This window comes from Sciurus carolinensis, chromosome 15 (assembly GCF_902686445.1).
Source record: "Sciurus carolinensis chromosome 15, mSciCar1.2, whole genome shotgun sequence".
Classification (NCBI taxonomy): domain Eukaryota; kingdom Metazoa; phylum Chordata; class Mammalia; order Rodentia; family Sciuridae; genus Sciurus; species Sciurus carolinensis.
In genome coordinates this window covers 9,011,421-9,029,001 of record NC_062227.1, presented here as the reverse complement: position 1 = coordinate 9,029,001, position 17,581 = coordinate 9,011,421, and the positions used below count along the sequence as shown (strand labels likewise).

The 17,581-nt window shown below is 47.0% G+C and overlaps 1 protein-coding gene across 10 annotated transcripts in view; it reads right to left on the bottom strand.

The window, feature by feature from the left end:
- Positions 1–411: 411 nt before the first annotated feature.
- The window catches only part of Wnk2 (WNK lysine deficient protein kinase 2), a 120,478-nt gene continuing 103,308 nt past the window's right edge, over positions 412–17,581 (bottom strand). For 4 of the 10 annotated variants that reach the window (XM_047525943.1, XM_047525945.1, XM_047525946.1 and 1 more), the window contains 4 exons: positions 14,018–14,062; positions 12,169–12,407; positions 3,247–3,358; positions 442–609 (listed from right to left, as the gene is read on the bottom strand). In XM_047525943.1, coding sequence (XP_047381899.1) covers positions 584–609; positions 3,247–3,358; positions 12,169–12,407; positions 14,018–14,062 — 422 coding nt within the window. In that variant the 3' untranslated portion in view covers positions 442–583. Of the gene's footprint in view, positions 610–1,628; positions 3,359–12,168; positions 12,408–14,017; positions 14,063–17,581 lie in introns of those variants that run through there. The other 6 variants (XM_047525944.1, XM_047525947.1, XM_047525939.1 and 3 more) reach the window with 4 other exon arrangements.

The window sequence follows — 17,581 nt, the reverse complement described above, 5'->3', positions numbered from 1 at the left end:
GGTGTGATGTTTCTAACACATTTTCCTGCCAACGCCACTCAAAGGTTTCCCATTTTTCATTCTATGTTTTGGACACCTGCCACCACCGTGGGGGTACAGCCCACCATGGAGCCTGTGGTTCTGTCCTCCACTCGAGACATCTCAGACCCCAGCCTGGCTGGCACCTGTCCTGCCAATATACATGGCTTCTGGAAGAAGGGTGGTTTCGGGTCTCCCTGAATGCTGGTCCTGTGCCACTGTGTGAGTGTGTGTGGGTTCACCCTCCAAAGCCCTGCAGAGGACAGGCTGTCCTGGGCACGCCAGGCTCCTGGGGATGTGGACTGTGTCTCCTGCCCGCCCCTCACATGTGCATCGCCTGCCTGCCAAGGGGTTACCAGAAAGGAGACGTTTGAAAAACCAAAGTCCTTTCTCCCCCAAAATATTTTTTATTCTTGCATTACATTTGTGTTTCCAATTGTGAATAAAAAATGCTTAGAAAGTGGTTACAAAACAGCGTGAACTGGACTCGAGGAGTGGGCGGGCCCTGGAGGTCTGTCGCTTCTCCGCCTAGACGACGTGTGGTGGGCCTGGCATCTGGGCCGGGTCAGTCAGGTTTTTCACTCTCAGGATCTAGAAAACAAAACCACCATAGCTCGTTACAGGCCTCTGGGGTCCTGGCCTCTTACCGAGGGCCAAGCCCTGATGCCCTCAAACGTGGCTCTGCCCCCAGGCATCCGGCCCCTCTCTCCTGGAGGCTGCTGAACTGAAGGTGGAATGGCAAGGCCAGAGTTGGCCAGCCTGACATAGCCATGCCCTGTGCAGAGACCTGGTGGTCTCTTGTCTGGGCATCTTCCTGTGACCAGCCAGGCACACGAAATGACCTCCCCAACCCAGTGCCTATTCGGCCAGAGCATCCAGTGTGTTACCCTCTGTGCCCTGTGGGACACTAGGAGAGAACAGTGGACTGAACTTCCCCAGATTGCCCAGGACTGGCATCAAGACGAGGCACGAGGATGGCTACATGCTGTGGGATCTGTGTGGGTCTGGACCCAGCGGGGCTTCCCCTCTTCCCTAAGCAGAGGCCTGAGGCCTGGCACTGCATCGTGGTGGGAATGTAGCATGGCAGCAGAAGCAGTGCTCACTACCTGGAAGGGCCCAGAGATGCTGCAGACCTCGGTGTGGTCAGCATCAGGCCCATGTCGCAAACGTGGGGACAAAAGGCCACCTAGCATGAGGCCACGGAGGGAGGGTCAGCTGAGACCACACGGGGCGGGTCTTCTCCCCAAGCCTATCAGGAAGGCGGGCACCCCTCGTGTAACCCACGGTAACCCTAGCCCCAAGTCCTATTCTTCATAAGCCCGGGAGCATGAAAGCAGAGCCCCCGACTGCCCGAGTTCAGCCCACCAGGAAGAGAAATGGTGGCTTGGGAGCCACAGCAAGTCATGCAGCTGGGCTTTCTGGGAGCCAGCACCAATGGCACCTCTAAAGGTGACTCAAGAGCAGAGTGTTTGGAGGCCCAGCTAATAGCGTGACCCAGGCCCAGGGCCAACAGAGCTGGGTGACTTCAGGGCTCAGGCTGCACCAGGCAGGAGCCATACTGGAGGGCAGGGGACCCCACTGGTCTTACTTTAAGCCCCCCCACTGCATCAGTCCTCTCCTCCAGAGTGTGGGCAGGAGGGCTGCAGGCTCAGAGCAGAGCCCAGGCCTTCCTGGGCCACCTGCCCCTACCCTCTCTACAAGGCTGACCAGTTTGGCTTGTGTGTGGACAGAGGGTAAGAAAAAGATGTGTTTCACAGTGTTTTCAAGCAAAAATGTTTATTTTTCTCCTTCACATGTACAAGTTCTTTGGGATCTCATGCCACTACTGTCGTAGGAGGGAAGGACTCAGGCGCGAGACGGAGCGGGAAAGAGCAGCCTCCACTTCACTTAGACCAGACACAGAGAACAGAACTCTCTTACTGCAGAGCTATGTCCCAGCAGAAGATTCTGCACAGTCCCCTAGAAAATTCAATTCTAACTGAATTGATGGAATAGTATATTTAAGCCAAGATAATCTAGCTGGTCCTAAAAAGTACAGCAGAACTGCACGATTCACAGCAGGGCAGCCCCAGGCAGCCTGACTTCCAGCAAGAAGTAGAAAATATCTGCATGGGGGGCTTTCACCTCCCATCTAGGAGTCCCACTGAAATCTCCAGAAGGATCCTCCCCTCAGCAGGCTGGACTTGGGATGTCCTGGAGAGGGATTTGTAGGTCAAAGTAGACAGAGCACAGGTCTCCATGAAAATCATGGGAAAGGAAAGGAAAGTGGGTGGGGGACCCCTGAGCTGAGGGGGTGGTGCTTGCTCTCTGTAGGTACAACAGCCTGCAGGCTACAAGGGCATTTACTCAATTAGCATTTTCTGGCAGGTTCCTTGTAGTCAAGGCTGCTGGCATTTCTTACTGAGAGAACAACTTCCGTGAACATACCCTGCCTGACTGTCCCTCTGTCACTAAATGAGCTCAGGGAGACCTCACTTTACAGAGGACCGAGTCAGGCTCACCTACCATTGGCAATTCCTCAACATTCAAGGTTGATAATTCCACTTTCATTTTTGTTTGTAAAAAGGGATTTACAACAGAAAACTAGACTTCAGTTTCAGCTTTGTGAGCCATTAGTATCTTTTCATCTTAACACAGTAGCAATATCCATGCACAAGCCAAATGTAAATGAAATACACCTTTTTTTGATGAATGGGTTTCCCCCCAACATCTCTTCCATTAGGGAACGGAAAATGGGAATCCAAGGCACTGCACTTCTGTTGGGTGAAGGCGAATTTCTAACCTTCAGCTCAGGGACAGACAGCGTGGGTGTGAACACAGGAGTGTAGCCCACGGGGACCCGAGAGCGAATGGGGTCTGAAGCAGTGGGGAAGCGTGTCTTGCCACCCCGCATGCCGGCTTGAGGCTGGGCCCTGTGCCCACAGTGGCAGAGGCACCTGGAAGCCAAAACACAACAGGATTCCTCCAAGGGGTTCAGAGGGCTCCATCCGGCCAGTGGCAGAGCAGAGGGCTAGGTGATGTGCAGCTGGGGGCCAGGTGTGCTGACGGCAGGTGGCCCCAGGAGCCCTGGGAGCACAGGAACCTGGGCGGGACTCCAGCTGCCCCAAGCCACCGGCAGGCCCCTCTGGGCTGCCCAAGGCCCCCAGGACACTGGAGCTGGGAGCAGGCCTCCGAACTGAACCAGAGGCAGTGCACAGGATGGGGCCGGAAGGCTGGAGCGGGCAGTACCTGGTGTGGGCACAGGCAAGGCCGGGGTGGCTCCAGGAATGGCTGTGGTGCACAGAGGGCCGGGCACTGGGGCCAGACATGGCATCCCCATCCCTGCTCGAGGTGTGGTCATCTACAGGAAGACAAGAAGAGGAAGGGACACAGGCTGTGATCAGCTGGGTTCCTCTCATGGCCTGGTGGTCCTGGAGTTTCTCACCCTAGGAGAGTGGTCCCTGGGCTTGCCGTGGATGGGTGCCCTCTACAGCTGACACCAGAATGACAGATGACATGTGCTGGGCTGCGGCTGCTCCCCTCCTCACTTCTAAAGCTGCACCCTGGCCACCTCCAGGACACAAGCTCTGGCTGTCCAGGGCCAGAGTGGGACTTGCAGCAGAACCCGCGAGTCCACAGGCTCATAAGCAACGCGCGCTCTTCCAACCAGTGGATACCGTGGCGTCCCATTGGACTGGTCAGTGAAACGAGAGACTAGAACAGCCCAGGAGCTGGGCGGGAGTCGGCAGTCCAGTGGTGGGGGCGGGTGGAACAGTGCAGGGAGGGCTGGCAAGGACTGTCCTCTGCACTGTCCACCCTGAGGAGAAGGCTTGGCAGACAGGAGCAGCCGATGGCTTAAGACCAACACTCTGTGATGCAGAAAAATGGCAAGACTATCCCAAGAAAGGAGATGGAGGGTGAACAGCCTTTGATATCCTAACCAAAAAGCCAGCAAATTGAATAAAGCAACTGTTTTATAAAACATCATGTATATAATATCATATAAAACATCATCACCAGGTGGGGAATGCAAGACCACTGTCCCTTGGGAATCACTCCACCTCAGACCAGTAAGAAGCCCACAGGAAGGGGCTGAAGACACAGCTCAGAGGCAGAGCGCTCACAGAGCATACCCGAGGCCCTGGGTTCTGTCCCCAGCATGCAAAACCAAACCAAAGCAAAAGCCAAACCCACTGGATGCTCTCCCCGGGCACAGGAGGGACCACCACCTTCCACGTGCTGGGTGGGAGGGCTGCTCAGCAACCCATGAGGAGCCTCTATAGAACTGGGGGCCAAGTCCTGCTACTGCTTTCATGCTTGGCTGGGGAGTTCTAGCCAAGGCAAGAAAAGGAAAACTATCTGTATCTGCAGATAACAAGATCGTGTATACAGAAACCCCACAAGAACAGCCAAACCAATTTCTCAAACTAATAAGCAAATTCGGCAAGACTGCAGGCTAGCGGGTACAAAAACCAAGCACACTGTACACACGCGCAACATGAAGTTCAAAGAACAATGCAATTTCTAACAGCATTCCAAACATCAGCTACCTTGGGATAAATTTAATGAGAGATGTATAATATCTTCACGCTGAAGAAAAATTTTAAAGAGATGTAAATAAACAGATGCCAAGTTTACAGGAATACTCAGTATGGTTACTATGTCAAATCTCACCCAGTTGATCAACAGATTTAATATACTTCCAGTCAAAACCCAGTGGTTTATCTAAAACATATATTCAAAATTAAGGATCAAGGAAAATCAAGACATCCTCAAAGAAGACCAGTACTGGAGGTCTTGTCCTACCAATCATTAAACTTACTATGAAGCTAAAATACAATAAGACAGTATAGTATTACCACAAAGGTAACGGAATTGTTAAAGGGAACAAAAGCCCATGTTCAGCAATGATCTATACAAGGATGGTCTTTTGACAAATGTCTGCAATTCGATCTGGAAAGCAAAGTGCTGAACAAGCAGATAGGCATGTAGGAAAAAAAAGATTGACCTATGTCCAATTTCCAGCTGGGTGCAGAGGGGCAAACCTGTAATCTCAGTAGCTCAGGACGCTGAGGCAGGAGGATTGCAGATTCAAAGCCAGCCTCAGCAACACAGTGAGGTCCTAAGCAACTTAGTGAGGCCTTATCTCAAAATTAAAAATAAATAATTTTTCAAAAAATGGTCTGGGATGTGGCTCAGTGGTTAAGTGCCCCTGAGTTTAATCCCTGGTACCAAAACAAAAAACAAAAAACAAAAACAAAAACAACAACAACAAAAACACCCCACAAAACACACACACACAAACACATACAAAACCCAAAACCCACCATCACCACAACAACAAAACACCTGCTTTTGCAATTTTTGATGATTCACAGGCCTACATGCAACAGCTAAAACGATGAAGCTTCTAGAAAAAAATTATAACTTCCACAATTTCATTTTTGCCAAAACAAGCCACATATTGGCAGAACAGATCCATAACACGTATGACAAAAGACATAATGAACTCCCACAAATCAATGAAAAAGATGAGCATGTAAATGTTTAAATGTTAATATCCTTGATCAAGGTACTTTACAGAAGATAGTTGCTAAGAATATAAAAAGGTGCTCAAGGGGAAATTAAAGTGAGAAAAGTTACTGTTATGCCTCAAATTCTTTTTGTAAATAAATTTTTAAATACAACATCCTACATATATAATATTTTAAAACTCGCAAGAAAAGACCAAGGCACTACAGAGAAAAACTAGGGGAAAGAGAAAGCGGAAACGATAAATTACAATGTAAAGAAGATTAGAAGATTGAGAATTTTGCCAGAATTGGAAACTGTTTTTTAAAAACAAAATAGCAGATGTGTGTTTGTGCGTGTCGGGGGGAGGCAAATAGGAGCACTTCAATGGAAAGATGCAATAACCAAAATTAAAAGTGAAATGGATAGGTTTATAGTTTAGGAACAAAGAGAAATTTAGTGAGTTAAAAATCTGAAGAAAATAAACAGGAAACAATGTCCCATTCAGAAGAAAAAAATAATTGACAGAAACTGTCCCTGAGGAGGTTGGACTCACTAGACAGACTTTAAATGAACTGTATTAAATATGCTGAAAGAGCTAAAGGAAACAACTGACAGAGAATTAAAGGGAACAGGAAAATGATATGTAAAAAAAAAGTGAATATATCAATGGATAGAAATTATAAAAGGACTAAAATAGGAATATAATAGCTGAAGAACATGAAGTTTTAACAATCACTAGAGAGGCAGAACAGAATTTGAAGTAGAGAAAAAAAGAATCATCAAGCTTGAGTTATTGCCATCGAAACAACCAGGTTTAAAGAACATAAACAGAAAAAGAATGAAGAGGAATGGACAGAGCCTAAGAGGTCTTAAGTGATATTGCACTGAGTGGACCAGTTAATGCTTAATGGGAGTCACAGAAGGAGGAGAGAGAGAGAGAGCAAGAGAGAGAGATGTTCAAAAAACAATATTTGAAGAAATAATGGCACCAAAAAAACCTCCCAAACTGCATGAAGACATGAATCTACATATCTCAGAAGCTCATGGAACTCCAAGCAGGACATCAAAGAGATCCACATTGAGATAGAGTCAAATTATCAAAAGCCAAGAGAAATAGAAAATCTTGAAAGCAGCAAGAGAGAAGCAATTTGTCTCTGACGAGGGATCCTCAATAAGTTTAACAGTTGATTTCTCAACAGAACATGGAGGCCAGATGTAGAGCGATGAAGTATTTCGTGCAGAAAGAACAAACTGTCAACCAAGAAATCTATAACCAGAAAAACAATCCTTCAATAGTAAAGGAGAAATTAAGACTTCTGGAAAAACAAAATTTAAGAAAGATTGTTATTAATAGACATTTCCTACAAGAAATGTTAAAACAGTCCTCTAAGCTAAAATGAAGTGACAATAGACAGTAACTCAAAGCCATATGAAGACATATTCACACAAGAAAATAAATGAGTATCATTATTTTTAGCTCCTGTGCTCTTTTTCCCATATGAGTTAAAAAGTAAACACATTATACAATAGTCATAAGTCTATTTTAAAGGGTATACAATGTATAAAGATACAATCTATAGCAAAAACAACATAAGGGGCCAGAGATGGAGATGGTAGAAGCAGTGTTAGTATGCTATTGAAACTAATTTGGCATTATTCAAAGCAGATTATAATAAGATGAAGATGTTAATTAAAAACCCCAAGGTAGTCACTAAGAAAATAAAATATATGTAGAAAGATAAGGAGGAAGGGAATGAAAATGGTATACAACCACCACAAACCATTAACTTTTTAAAAAGGCAGTAAATGGAAGAATTAAGAATGAAAACCTATAAGACATCCAGAAACAAATAGTTAAAAGGTAAACTCTTTTCTTTATATTTATTTTAAATGCAAAAGGATTAAACTCTACAATGAATAAGGAGACATTGGCAGAATGAATAAAAGGCCATTTATATCTGCCTACAAAAGACTCATTTTATTATTATTTTTAAAATTATTTATATATATATTTTTAGTTGTTGATGGACCTTTATTATTTATTCATTCATTCACCTTTTATTCATTTATTTATATGTGGTGTTGAGAATCGAACCCAGTGCCTCACACATGCTAGGCAAGTGCTCTACCACTGAGCCACAACCCCAGCCCAAGACTCACTTTAGATATAAAGACATAAAGCAGCTGAGAGTAAAGGCATAAAGATAATTTGTGAAATTGATAATCAAAAGAGAGTTGGGGTAGCTATATTATCATTAGACAAAATAGATTTTAATGAAAAAAACTGTAAGAGACAAAGCATGATAATATATATTGGTAAAAGTTCAATTCATCTTGAAGTCCTTGTTTATTGCCTCCGGTAACGTAAAATGGTGCTCTAGATATGGAAAACAATATGGTAGATCCTCAAGAAAAGCTACACATAGAATCACCATGTGATTGAGCTATTCCACCTCTGTGTGTACACCCCGAAGAATTGAAAGCAGGGACTCACATAGGTACTTCCATACCACTGTTCTCAGCCGCATTAAACAGCTCATGTGTCCATCATTTAATGAACGTCTGAACATTATTATGTTGGTGTATTCATAAAATGAAAATAGTATTAACAAAAAAGGAACTCAAGTTCAAGAGATTAAAGAAGACATATATAAATGCAAAGAAATTCCATGTTCAAGAATGATAAGATCATGTTCTTAAAAGGTTAAAATGTAAAAATACTACCTGAAATGATTTATTGGTTGAATACAACCCCTAACAAAATCCCAATGACCTTTTTGTTTAGAAATTGAAAAAAATCCATTCTAAAACTTCCTACAGAACCTTCAAGCCACTCTAAATCTCAACTAGTCATGTATATTTAAAAAGAAAAAAATACCTGGCAGGGGGAGACTTCTGTTTATAACAACAACAACAACAACAAAAGGAAAAAGAGAGAAAGAAAAGAGCTGAGGACTCATACTTCCTAATTTCAAACTTTACTACAAAATGTATGGTAATCAAAACAGTAAGGAAGGGCTAGGGAGATAGTTCAGTTGGTAGAGTGCTTGCCTTGCAAGCACAAGGCTCTGGGTTCAATCCCCAGTACCGCCAACAAAACAAAACAGTAGGGAACTAGCATAAAGAAAAACATATGGGCCAATGGAAGGCAACAGAGAGCCCAGAAACAAATTCTTGCATGTATAGTCAAATGATCTTTTTCAGGTGCTGAGGTTCAAACTCAGGGCCTGTGCATGCTAGGCAAGTGCTCTATCATTGAGCTGTACCCCAGCCTGAAGTAATTTTTGATAAGCCCATTCAATAAGGAAAGGACAGTCTTTTCAAAAATATGCTGCAGGGAAATGATAGCCATGTGCAAAACGATGAAGTTAGATCATTATCTAATACCATATCCAAACATTAACTCAAGTGGAGCAAAGATCTAAACGTCAAGTTGAAACTAAAAAACTCTTAGGAGAAACTGTAAAAGGAAAACTTCATGATGTTAAAAATGATGATTTCTTGGATATGTCCCCAAGGGCACAGGCAACAAAAGAAAAAAAAAAAGACAAATGTAAACACTTTTATGCATTAAAAGATACTATCAAACAGAGTAAAAAGAAGACTGACAGAATGGGAGAAAATATTTGCAAATCTCCTATCTCACAGGGGATTAATGTCCAGAATATATGGATCATTCTTTTTTTCTCTTTAAACATTTTTTAGTTGTCAGTGGACCTTTATTTTATTTATTTTTACTTTTGTGTGGTGCTAAAGATCAAACCCAGTGCCTCACAAGAAACCAAACCATCCCATTCAAAAATGTGCAAAGAACTCAAATAGACATTTCTCCAAAGAAGATGTTACAAATGGCTAATAAGCACACAAAAAGATGCAAAACTACAAGATACCACCTCACACACTTCACAGGATGACTACTACCAAAAACAAACAAACAAAAACTAGAAAGTAATACTGTTGGTGAAGATGTGTGAAAACAGAGTACTTGTGCACTCTTGGTGGGTATGTAAAGTAGTACAGCTGCTGTTGAAAACAGTATGGAGGTTCCTCAAAAAATTAAAGACGGAATTGCCATATGATCCAGCAATTCTCCTTTTGGGTATATATTTCAAACAATCAAAAGCAGGGATCTAAAGGGGTATTTGCTCATCCCAGCATTATTTGCAATAGCTAAAACGTAGAAGCAATTTAAGAGCCTATCAGTGGATAAAGGGATAAACAAGATGTGGTCTATTCATACAATAGGATATTATTTAGGCTTAAAAAGGAAGGAGATTCAGACACATGCTACAATATGGATGACCCTTGAGAACATCATGCTAGGTGAAATAAGCCAGTTAGGCAAATACTGTACAATTCCACTACCTAGAGTAGTAAGATTCATAAATACAAAAATTAGAAAGGTAGTTTCCAGGGGTGGGGAAGGGAGCAATGAAGAGTTATCATTTAAAAGGAATAGAATTTCCGTTTTGGAAGATGAATTCTGGAGATAAAAGATGGTGGCGATGGCAGCACTAAAGTGTCTACTTAAAAATGTCTAAGATAGTAAATTTTATGTTATGTGAACTTTGCCACAATAAAATAATGGGGAGAAAAGGGGTGGAGTTCTGATATATACTACTGTGCAGATGTACCTTGAAAACGTGGTAAGTGAAATAAGTCAGTCCCCAAAGACGACATATTATATGAGTCTACTCATGTAAGGTCCCTAACATAGTCAAACTCACAAAGTAAAATGGCGGACTGGGAGGGGAAATGGGGAGTTGGCATTCCAATGGGGACAGAATTTCTGTTTGAGAAGATGGAAATGTTCTTCAGATGGAAGGTAATGTTGTACAATAATATGAATGGACTTAATGCCATTGAAACGCTTCATTACTTAAAAATGGTAGAAGTGGTAGATTTTATGTTATATTTTATCATAACAAAAAAAAAAAAAAACTTAGTAAGTATGGAGAATGTTTGAACAGCAGGATTAGCTGGTGTGACTAGAGCCTAGACGGTCAAGCAGAGCTGTGCTTGCCAGGCTCAGGGTGCAGATCCTTCCAGGCCCTGGGGCCATATTCAGGATCACTGACTTTGTCCTAGAATCATGTGATCCCACAGCAAATGGATTGGAGGAGTCAGACTGATGGAGGTGCACTGGTCCAGAGGGCTCTGCCACCATTCAAGAAAGAAATAAGGGTGATACTCCATGGGGGTGTGGATGCAGAGAGGGAAAGAAACAGATCCAGCTCAAATGCACAAGGAACAGAGACAAAGGTTGACAACGTGGGTCAAAAGCAAGTCCCAGAAAACTTCAAAAAACTGGGAGCACATCTCAGAGCACGGTTAAACTAGAAAAAACTGGCAAGAAGGTCGTTAGATCACAGTGAAAATAGAAACTATTTTGGAATGCAGGTTAGTGAAAATGCTACATGTCAAAACTGTCATGTACAACTAATTAGAACAAATAAAAAAATAAAAACTTTGGGGATGCAGCCAAACCATTAGAGGGAATGTTTATAGCCTTGGATGCCTACATCATCAAAGGAAGGCTAGAAATCAACAATCTATACATCTTAAGAAACTCTCTAGAATGAAACCAGGCCAGGGACAGAAAGAAAAATAATAATAAAAGGAAGAAATCAATGAAGCTTATAATAAAGAACAACATCAAAGATAAAATGAGCTCTCTAAGGAGATAAGGAAAGGGGGAAGAGAAGGAGGAGGCAGAGAGAGTGAGAGCAAGCAGAAATCACCAATATCAGGAATGAAAAGCAGAACACCACCGTAAATCCTGCCAGCTGTAAAAACAAAGTATATTATGAGTAATTTTATGGCTATCAATTTGAAAATTTAGATGAATTTAGTAGAAGGGTAGCAATTTGCCAGGAAAGCAGAATTTAACAATATCATCGAGAAGAAATATGGTATTAAATGGCATTAAACTGTTGAAAACCTGGATCCACAGCAAAAACCTCACCCTCAACAGATGGACAGATGTGTGGTAAATACAGCAAAATGTCAACCAGAGTGTAGGTGGTGGCCAGCAGAGAGGGGTGTTCCTACACTAGAACAACAACAAAATACTGCAACCCAGTGGGTCTCACACATGAACCTGACTAAACGTTGAAGGTGGAAATAACACTGACCTTAACTCCTCCTCCCAAAAACTGAGGGGAAATCCTTCTCCAACTAGTCCTGACACAAAACTGCACCTCTTGCCAAGACCCCTGAGAGTAACTCTGTGCCCTGCGCCACATGGCCTGGGTTCCCGTGTGCTATGGGCTGGTGCTGGCTGTCACTCAGGGATGATGTGCACGCCTCTCCCTTCTGCAGCCTGGGGTTGGGCAGAATGCAGTGGAGGTCAGGCTGCTGGGGGAGGCCGCATTGCCGGTTCCAGGCGATGGGCTCAGGCTGACCAGGCTGAGGCTGCTGCTGCTGCAATACAGTCCCAGCCCCAGCCCAGCCTGTCCCTTCCATGTGTGGCCACAGGATCACAGGCAAGTCACTTACCCTCCGACCTGTAAAAGGGGAGGCCTAACTCCTGGGCCATGGCGAAGAACCCAGATCGCGAGAACAAAGTGCTTAACACGATGCCCACCTGGCACATGGCTGCCCCAGCCGTGCCACAGCCCCGCTCCCCGGGAGGGCCCGCGCCCGCCCTGCACTCACAGCGCGCGCCTCGCCCGGGGCCTCCATATCATGCAGCTTCTGCGTCTGCTTCAGCTGGTTGAGCGTTGGCTTCAGCTGTGCTGCCCCCACCGTCTTGGTCGTCCACTGGTCCACCAACTTGTGCAGGTCGTCCGTGAAGGTGCCTTTCTTGTTGTTGCTGTTGTTGACCTGCGCCTGGACGTGCAGGGTGGGCTGGGGACCCGGCTCGGGGCCTGGGGCCAGGCTGCTGGTGGAGGACCCTGGGGAGTCACATACAGGCCAGATTGGTGACGCCACACACACGCCCAGCACCACGGGGGGCTGGCTGCAGTTATTCTTACGTGATGGCCGAAGTAACGGCCTCACTTAGTCGGGCAACACCTTGCTTCAAGAGGCGGTCTGGATCAAGGGGCCTCACTGCCCAGTGTCAGGCATGGTGGGGCAGTTCCACAGACTGAGTGACCCAGCCCGGACAGGCGTCCATCACTAGTCTCATAAGCCAGGCCAGGGGACAGGCCCCCACAGGGCTGGCAGCCTCCACTCAGAGGTCACCCTGCGACCACCGCTCCCATCCCACCAGACTCACGTGTGAGAGTGTGGGAAATTCCTGGCACAGCTGGAAACATGAGCTTTAGTGTCTCAGGAGCTAGGGTCAGATTCTTGGGCTCTCTGGCCTCAGCATCCTCAGTGTAATAGGAGGACACAGGGTGGAGGCTGGCAGGCTTGGCAGAATGCTGGGCATCTGCCGCTACTGCCAGCCTTGGGTGACCCCACACAGGCTGCATTTTGTGCATTCCCATGAATTTTAATGGCTTGGCTGTTTGGAATTCAAGAAAAAGAAATGGCATCTTTCCTGGCCAGAGCTTGCGAAGAGGGATTAATAAAAGGCACCAATGCCCAGAGCTCCCTGCCATGGGTTCCACGTGCTCCGAGCCACATTCAGGGCAATGCCATGAGCCAGGTGGATCCAAGAGCTGCTCTGTTAACCAGAGAACTTGGCTGCTTCATTAGAAGATTTTTTTTTTTTTTTTTTTTTTAATTTGCGGTGCTGGGGATCGAACCCAGGGCCTTGTGCAAGATTTTTTTTTTTTTTTTTAATTACCAACATGGGACTTCTTAAGTTTTTAAACTTTCTCCTCCCATTTCCCCCTTCCCACATAAATTTAGTTGGCAACTTTGGATAAGCCAATTTAAAATTTTTCTGCACTATAAAATAAAACACCCCCCCCCCCCAAAAAAAAAAACCCAAAACAATAGCTAACGACCATCTCTTCAAACAAGCTGTTCCGAAACATAGTGTGCTTTAGTGGCTAGCAATGACAAAGCACAGACACAAACAGTTGGAAATTAGTGATGAGATTTTACACACATGAGGCTATTTCTACATGAAAATTTCAGCCAGAAAAGATTAAAGAAAACTTTAAAAAATAAAAATAAAAAAGGAGAAGAAGGAGAGAGAGAGAGAGAAAAGAGGAATGAGAGAGAAAGAGGTGAGAGTGGCCCAGGTAGACTAATACCCGTCCAGTCCTGGTATCTCTCCTGGGGAAGCACTCATCTTTAGCACTTCAAGGAAATACTGATTCCTACGGTTTTGGAAAAGGAGCCAATTAATGATGGGTAATTTGTGGACATTCCGGAGAAGGACAAGCCTGTTAGATGTGAACTGGCGAGACCGCACAAGCTCTAGGAGCCATGGAGACACACAGGGGGGCCAGGGCAGCTAGCCTGCCAGGCAGAAGCGAGGCGCAGCTCGGCGGGGCGGGCCCGGAGCAGGCCGCGCCCCCGGCCGCGGGGCACCCGGTGCGCGCTAGCCACGAGAAAGCCCATGCGATGAGAGGGAGCGAAGGGGGTAAAAAACCCGGATAATTACTACTGCTGTGTTCTTTGCCTAGGCAGAGACGCTTCAGGGCTGACCCTGTAAGGGAAAAACAAACGACACAAGACCACAGGGTTAGGCAGAACAGCACACACCGATCACGCTACCACACGTAAGCAAGAGTCGTCAGTGTGCAGGGAGGGACAGACACAGGCAGCAGTTCAGAGAGGAGGCCGACCCGGCCGGGGGTATCGGGGTGGCATCCCCAGAGTTAGTGTGCAGGCTCTCACGGGCTTCGCCGAGGAGGCAGAGGTGCCAGAGCAAGCCCCCAAGCTTCAGGGAGAAGTGTTTGTCTCTAGAAGCAAATTCCAGAAAAAGAAAAAGAGAAAGAAAAGGAAGAAGAAAAAAAAAAAATAAAAAGAGAGAGAGAGAAAGAGAAAAGAAAAAAAAAAAAAGAAAGAAAAAAAAACCCAAAAAAACAAAAAAACAGAAAAGCACATCGCTTGGCTTTCAGTCACCAGGCTTTTGGGAGCCCCATTGATTGAGGCAGAACCTGCTAAAAGTCAGCCATGGGGCCCCCGAATGGAACCCGGCACAGCCTGGCTAGCTGGCCACGAGGTCACTGAAGGTTTTCCAAGTGCAAAAAGATACATTGTTTTGCAGGTTGAGGCCACATCCTGATCCCAGATGGCTGCCTTGGATGAGGTCGGAGGGGCATCAAGTAGGGAAGCAGGAGGATCTCTACATCAGGGCTGGCCCTGACTTGGGGGGCACTACTGCCTCTTTTCTAAGTCTATTTCCCCAAGTGGTAGGGTGAGGCCTTGTTATCAGACCACCAACAAGTGGATCTGTCCCCACTGCCTGGTGCTGGTCAGGCAGGCGTCACAGCTGAATGTCCGGCAGGGCCTGGAGGGGTGGGGGCACTTGGGACTGGCCCGGGTGCTATGCCAGGAGGTACTGCCACTGTGGCTTATCCTATAGCGAGCATCCCAGGGAACTGGGACTGGCAAGGGTAAGCTCAGACTTCCCCAAGGTCACTCAGCACAGCCATGCTAGCACGGAGGGTCTGCACTGCAGCACACAGCCCCGCTCCCCAGAGCATACCCTCATCTCCAGGGACACCCTCCCCAGGAAGGCCTGCTGAGCAGTTTCATGAGACTCAGCATATCCAAGAACCCGAACATTTGGCAACCTCAGACTTTCTTCTCAAAAAGGCTCCCCCTTCTACTCAAACAGACGAACATTGGTGTGGCTCCCAGCCTGGGCTGTGTGTTGGGCCTGGAAACCTAAGTCACACAGACTGATCTTAATTCCTTTAGTTCATTCTGTGGGGTCTCTGTGGGGAAAAGCGTGGTGATGCTTTACTGGAGTCCCTAATGTCCAATGAGAAGAGAGGTGAGCAGGGGATCCAAACAGATCCCCTCTGGAGGAGCGCCTGTTTTCAGAGACAGAAGGGCTGTTTCCTAAGTGAGGGAGGGAACCTGAGGTCTGTAGCTGCTGGTTGGGCTTGAACCCAAAATTCAGGGGCATCAGCAAAGCACCAATGTCCCCTTGGGTTTTTTTTTCCCCCTTGGGTTTTGTGTGGGGTTGGAGCTCTGTCTAGGCTACAACCGTCCCATCTAGACAGTCCTAAGACAGAGGGGTATGTCACACCTGGACCCCTTTCCAGGCTGCAGCAGTTGTATTATAAAAGAAGCTCCTGTCTGGTGACCCTCAGTGTCACGGCTAGCTCTGCACTCTGAGTTAATGTCTCGCTATTGTCATACTGAACTAACACTAGATAGGGCAGTTGCTGGTTGGCCTTTCTGGACTCAGGCCCCAGGTGACTACGACACAGATAGCTCCCACCTTCCACAGCCTTCCTGGACGTGAACCACAGGTAAAAGGAACATAGATGGCCCCCGTCCTCCATGGCCTTCCTGAATGCTGATCCTCTGGACAACACTCAATGCCTGCTTCTTGATATCCTCGCTCTCAGGCAGCACTGGGTGGAGATTCTCAGGGAAGCAGCTCTCTCTCTCAGGTGGCTTGGTATCCACCTCCCCAAAGCATCTTTGCCCTGGGCCCTGCCCTTCATGTGCCCACTAGAGGGCATCTGATGACAAGTCCCCACCAGATCCTCCACCTCCTGCTGTGTCAGGATAGACACCCATGGGCTCCTGTCCCCAAAGTAGCAATGGGAGAGCAGACAAAGCCAGCTGGAGCATGATGGCTTAAACCAGGCCCTGTCTTGGTTTCTGGGGACTCCTGCCTGTCCCTGCAGTGAGGTGAGGCCCAGCCCTGTTCTAACCTGCATTGTCCTCTGGTACAAGAAGACGCTGCTCCTGGACAGAGCTTGCTTTCACAGCCCCAGCACCCACCACCACCCAGACCTTGGCTGGCAGCACAGAGGATGCCTCAGGCACGAAGCATTCAAAGCTGAGGATGTCTGACCGGGACAGATGGCACAAAATGGGTCAGGCTTGGAGTCACTCCTCACATTTGCTTTTTATATCTCAGTGTTCAAATATTGACAAAGTTCACAAGAACTGCGGGAGAGCCTTGTCCGCACAGGCTCCGTGGGCACAGCCCTCCTGGAATCCTCCTGCTGGCCCTGGCCCTGCACCTCAGCCTCGTCACAACCTCCAAAGGTCTGTCTTAGGTAGCGTCAAAGCCCCCTGTGCTGGTGTCCAAGGTCAGAGCACCCTTGGGGCTATCTCTACATCAAGAACCGTATTTTCAAGCTGAGAAAATCACCAAAATCTGTTCATGAAGAATCAAGTCAGAATCAAGGATGGTCGTGCTCAGGGTGTTTGGGGACATTTTTACTCCACCTGAGCAGCATGACCCCAGGTCCCATAAGCCCTGGTGGGCAAGCCACACTGATCCATGGCTGCAAAGGCTGGAGCCCCGTAGGCAGAGTGGTCCTCCTCACCCAGTGTCCTCTACTGGGGCCTCACTCAACTCCCGCCCTGCCTACTAGGGAGGGATGAAGACATTCCAGGGTAAGGAGAGTTGGGAGGGGTGGAGGGGTCCCTGAGCCCAACATCATGCAGCCAAAGGACGACGAGGGGACAACACAATGTGTGACCCCATGGTCCCTGCATGCAGACTGAGGCCTCAAAGTTGCCCGTGCCTGCCTGGTCAGGTGGGAGGATGCAGGAGAGGCTGGTCAGTGGGGTGTGACCACGTCTGACCCACAGAACCTCAGTGCCTGGACCCCTCTTCCTTGGTTTCACAGTCACCATCCTCAAGGACCTAGTTTCCTGAGCTCCTCCAGCTACCAGAGGAAGGGTCCTGGGGGTGAGCAGCTGGGTACGGGGCCAGTGCAGAGGGCCTTGTCCAGGCTGGTGTGGGGGGGTGTCTGACACAGGCTCCTGGAGCCTGCCTACTCGCTGCAGCCACAAACCCATTCCCTGCTGCTCCTCAGGGTCAGCACCCACCTCCGGATCCACCTGCTGCTCTGCCTGGCTTTGCCCTAAAGAGGGCACCCAGCCCACCCTCTGACCTCAACTCACCCTGTCTGGGCAGCTTCTTCTCTGAGCTTCATGGAAGTCAAGTTTTTTCTGTATGCTCAAATTTAATGCACATTTTATTTTCCTGGAGACTTTTCTTTTCCAGGAAGTGGGGGTGTCCCAC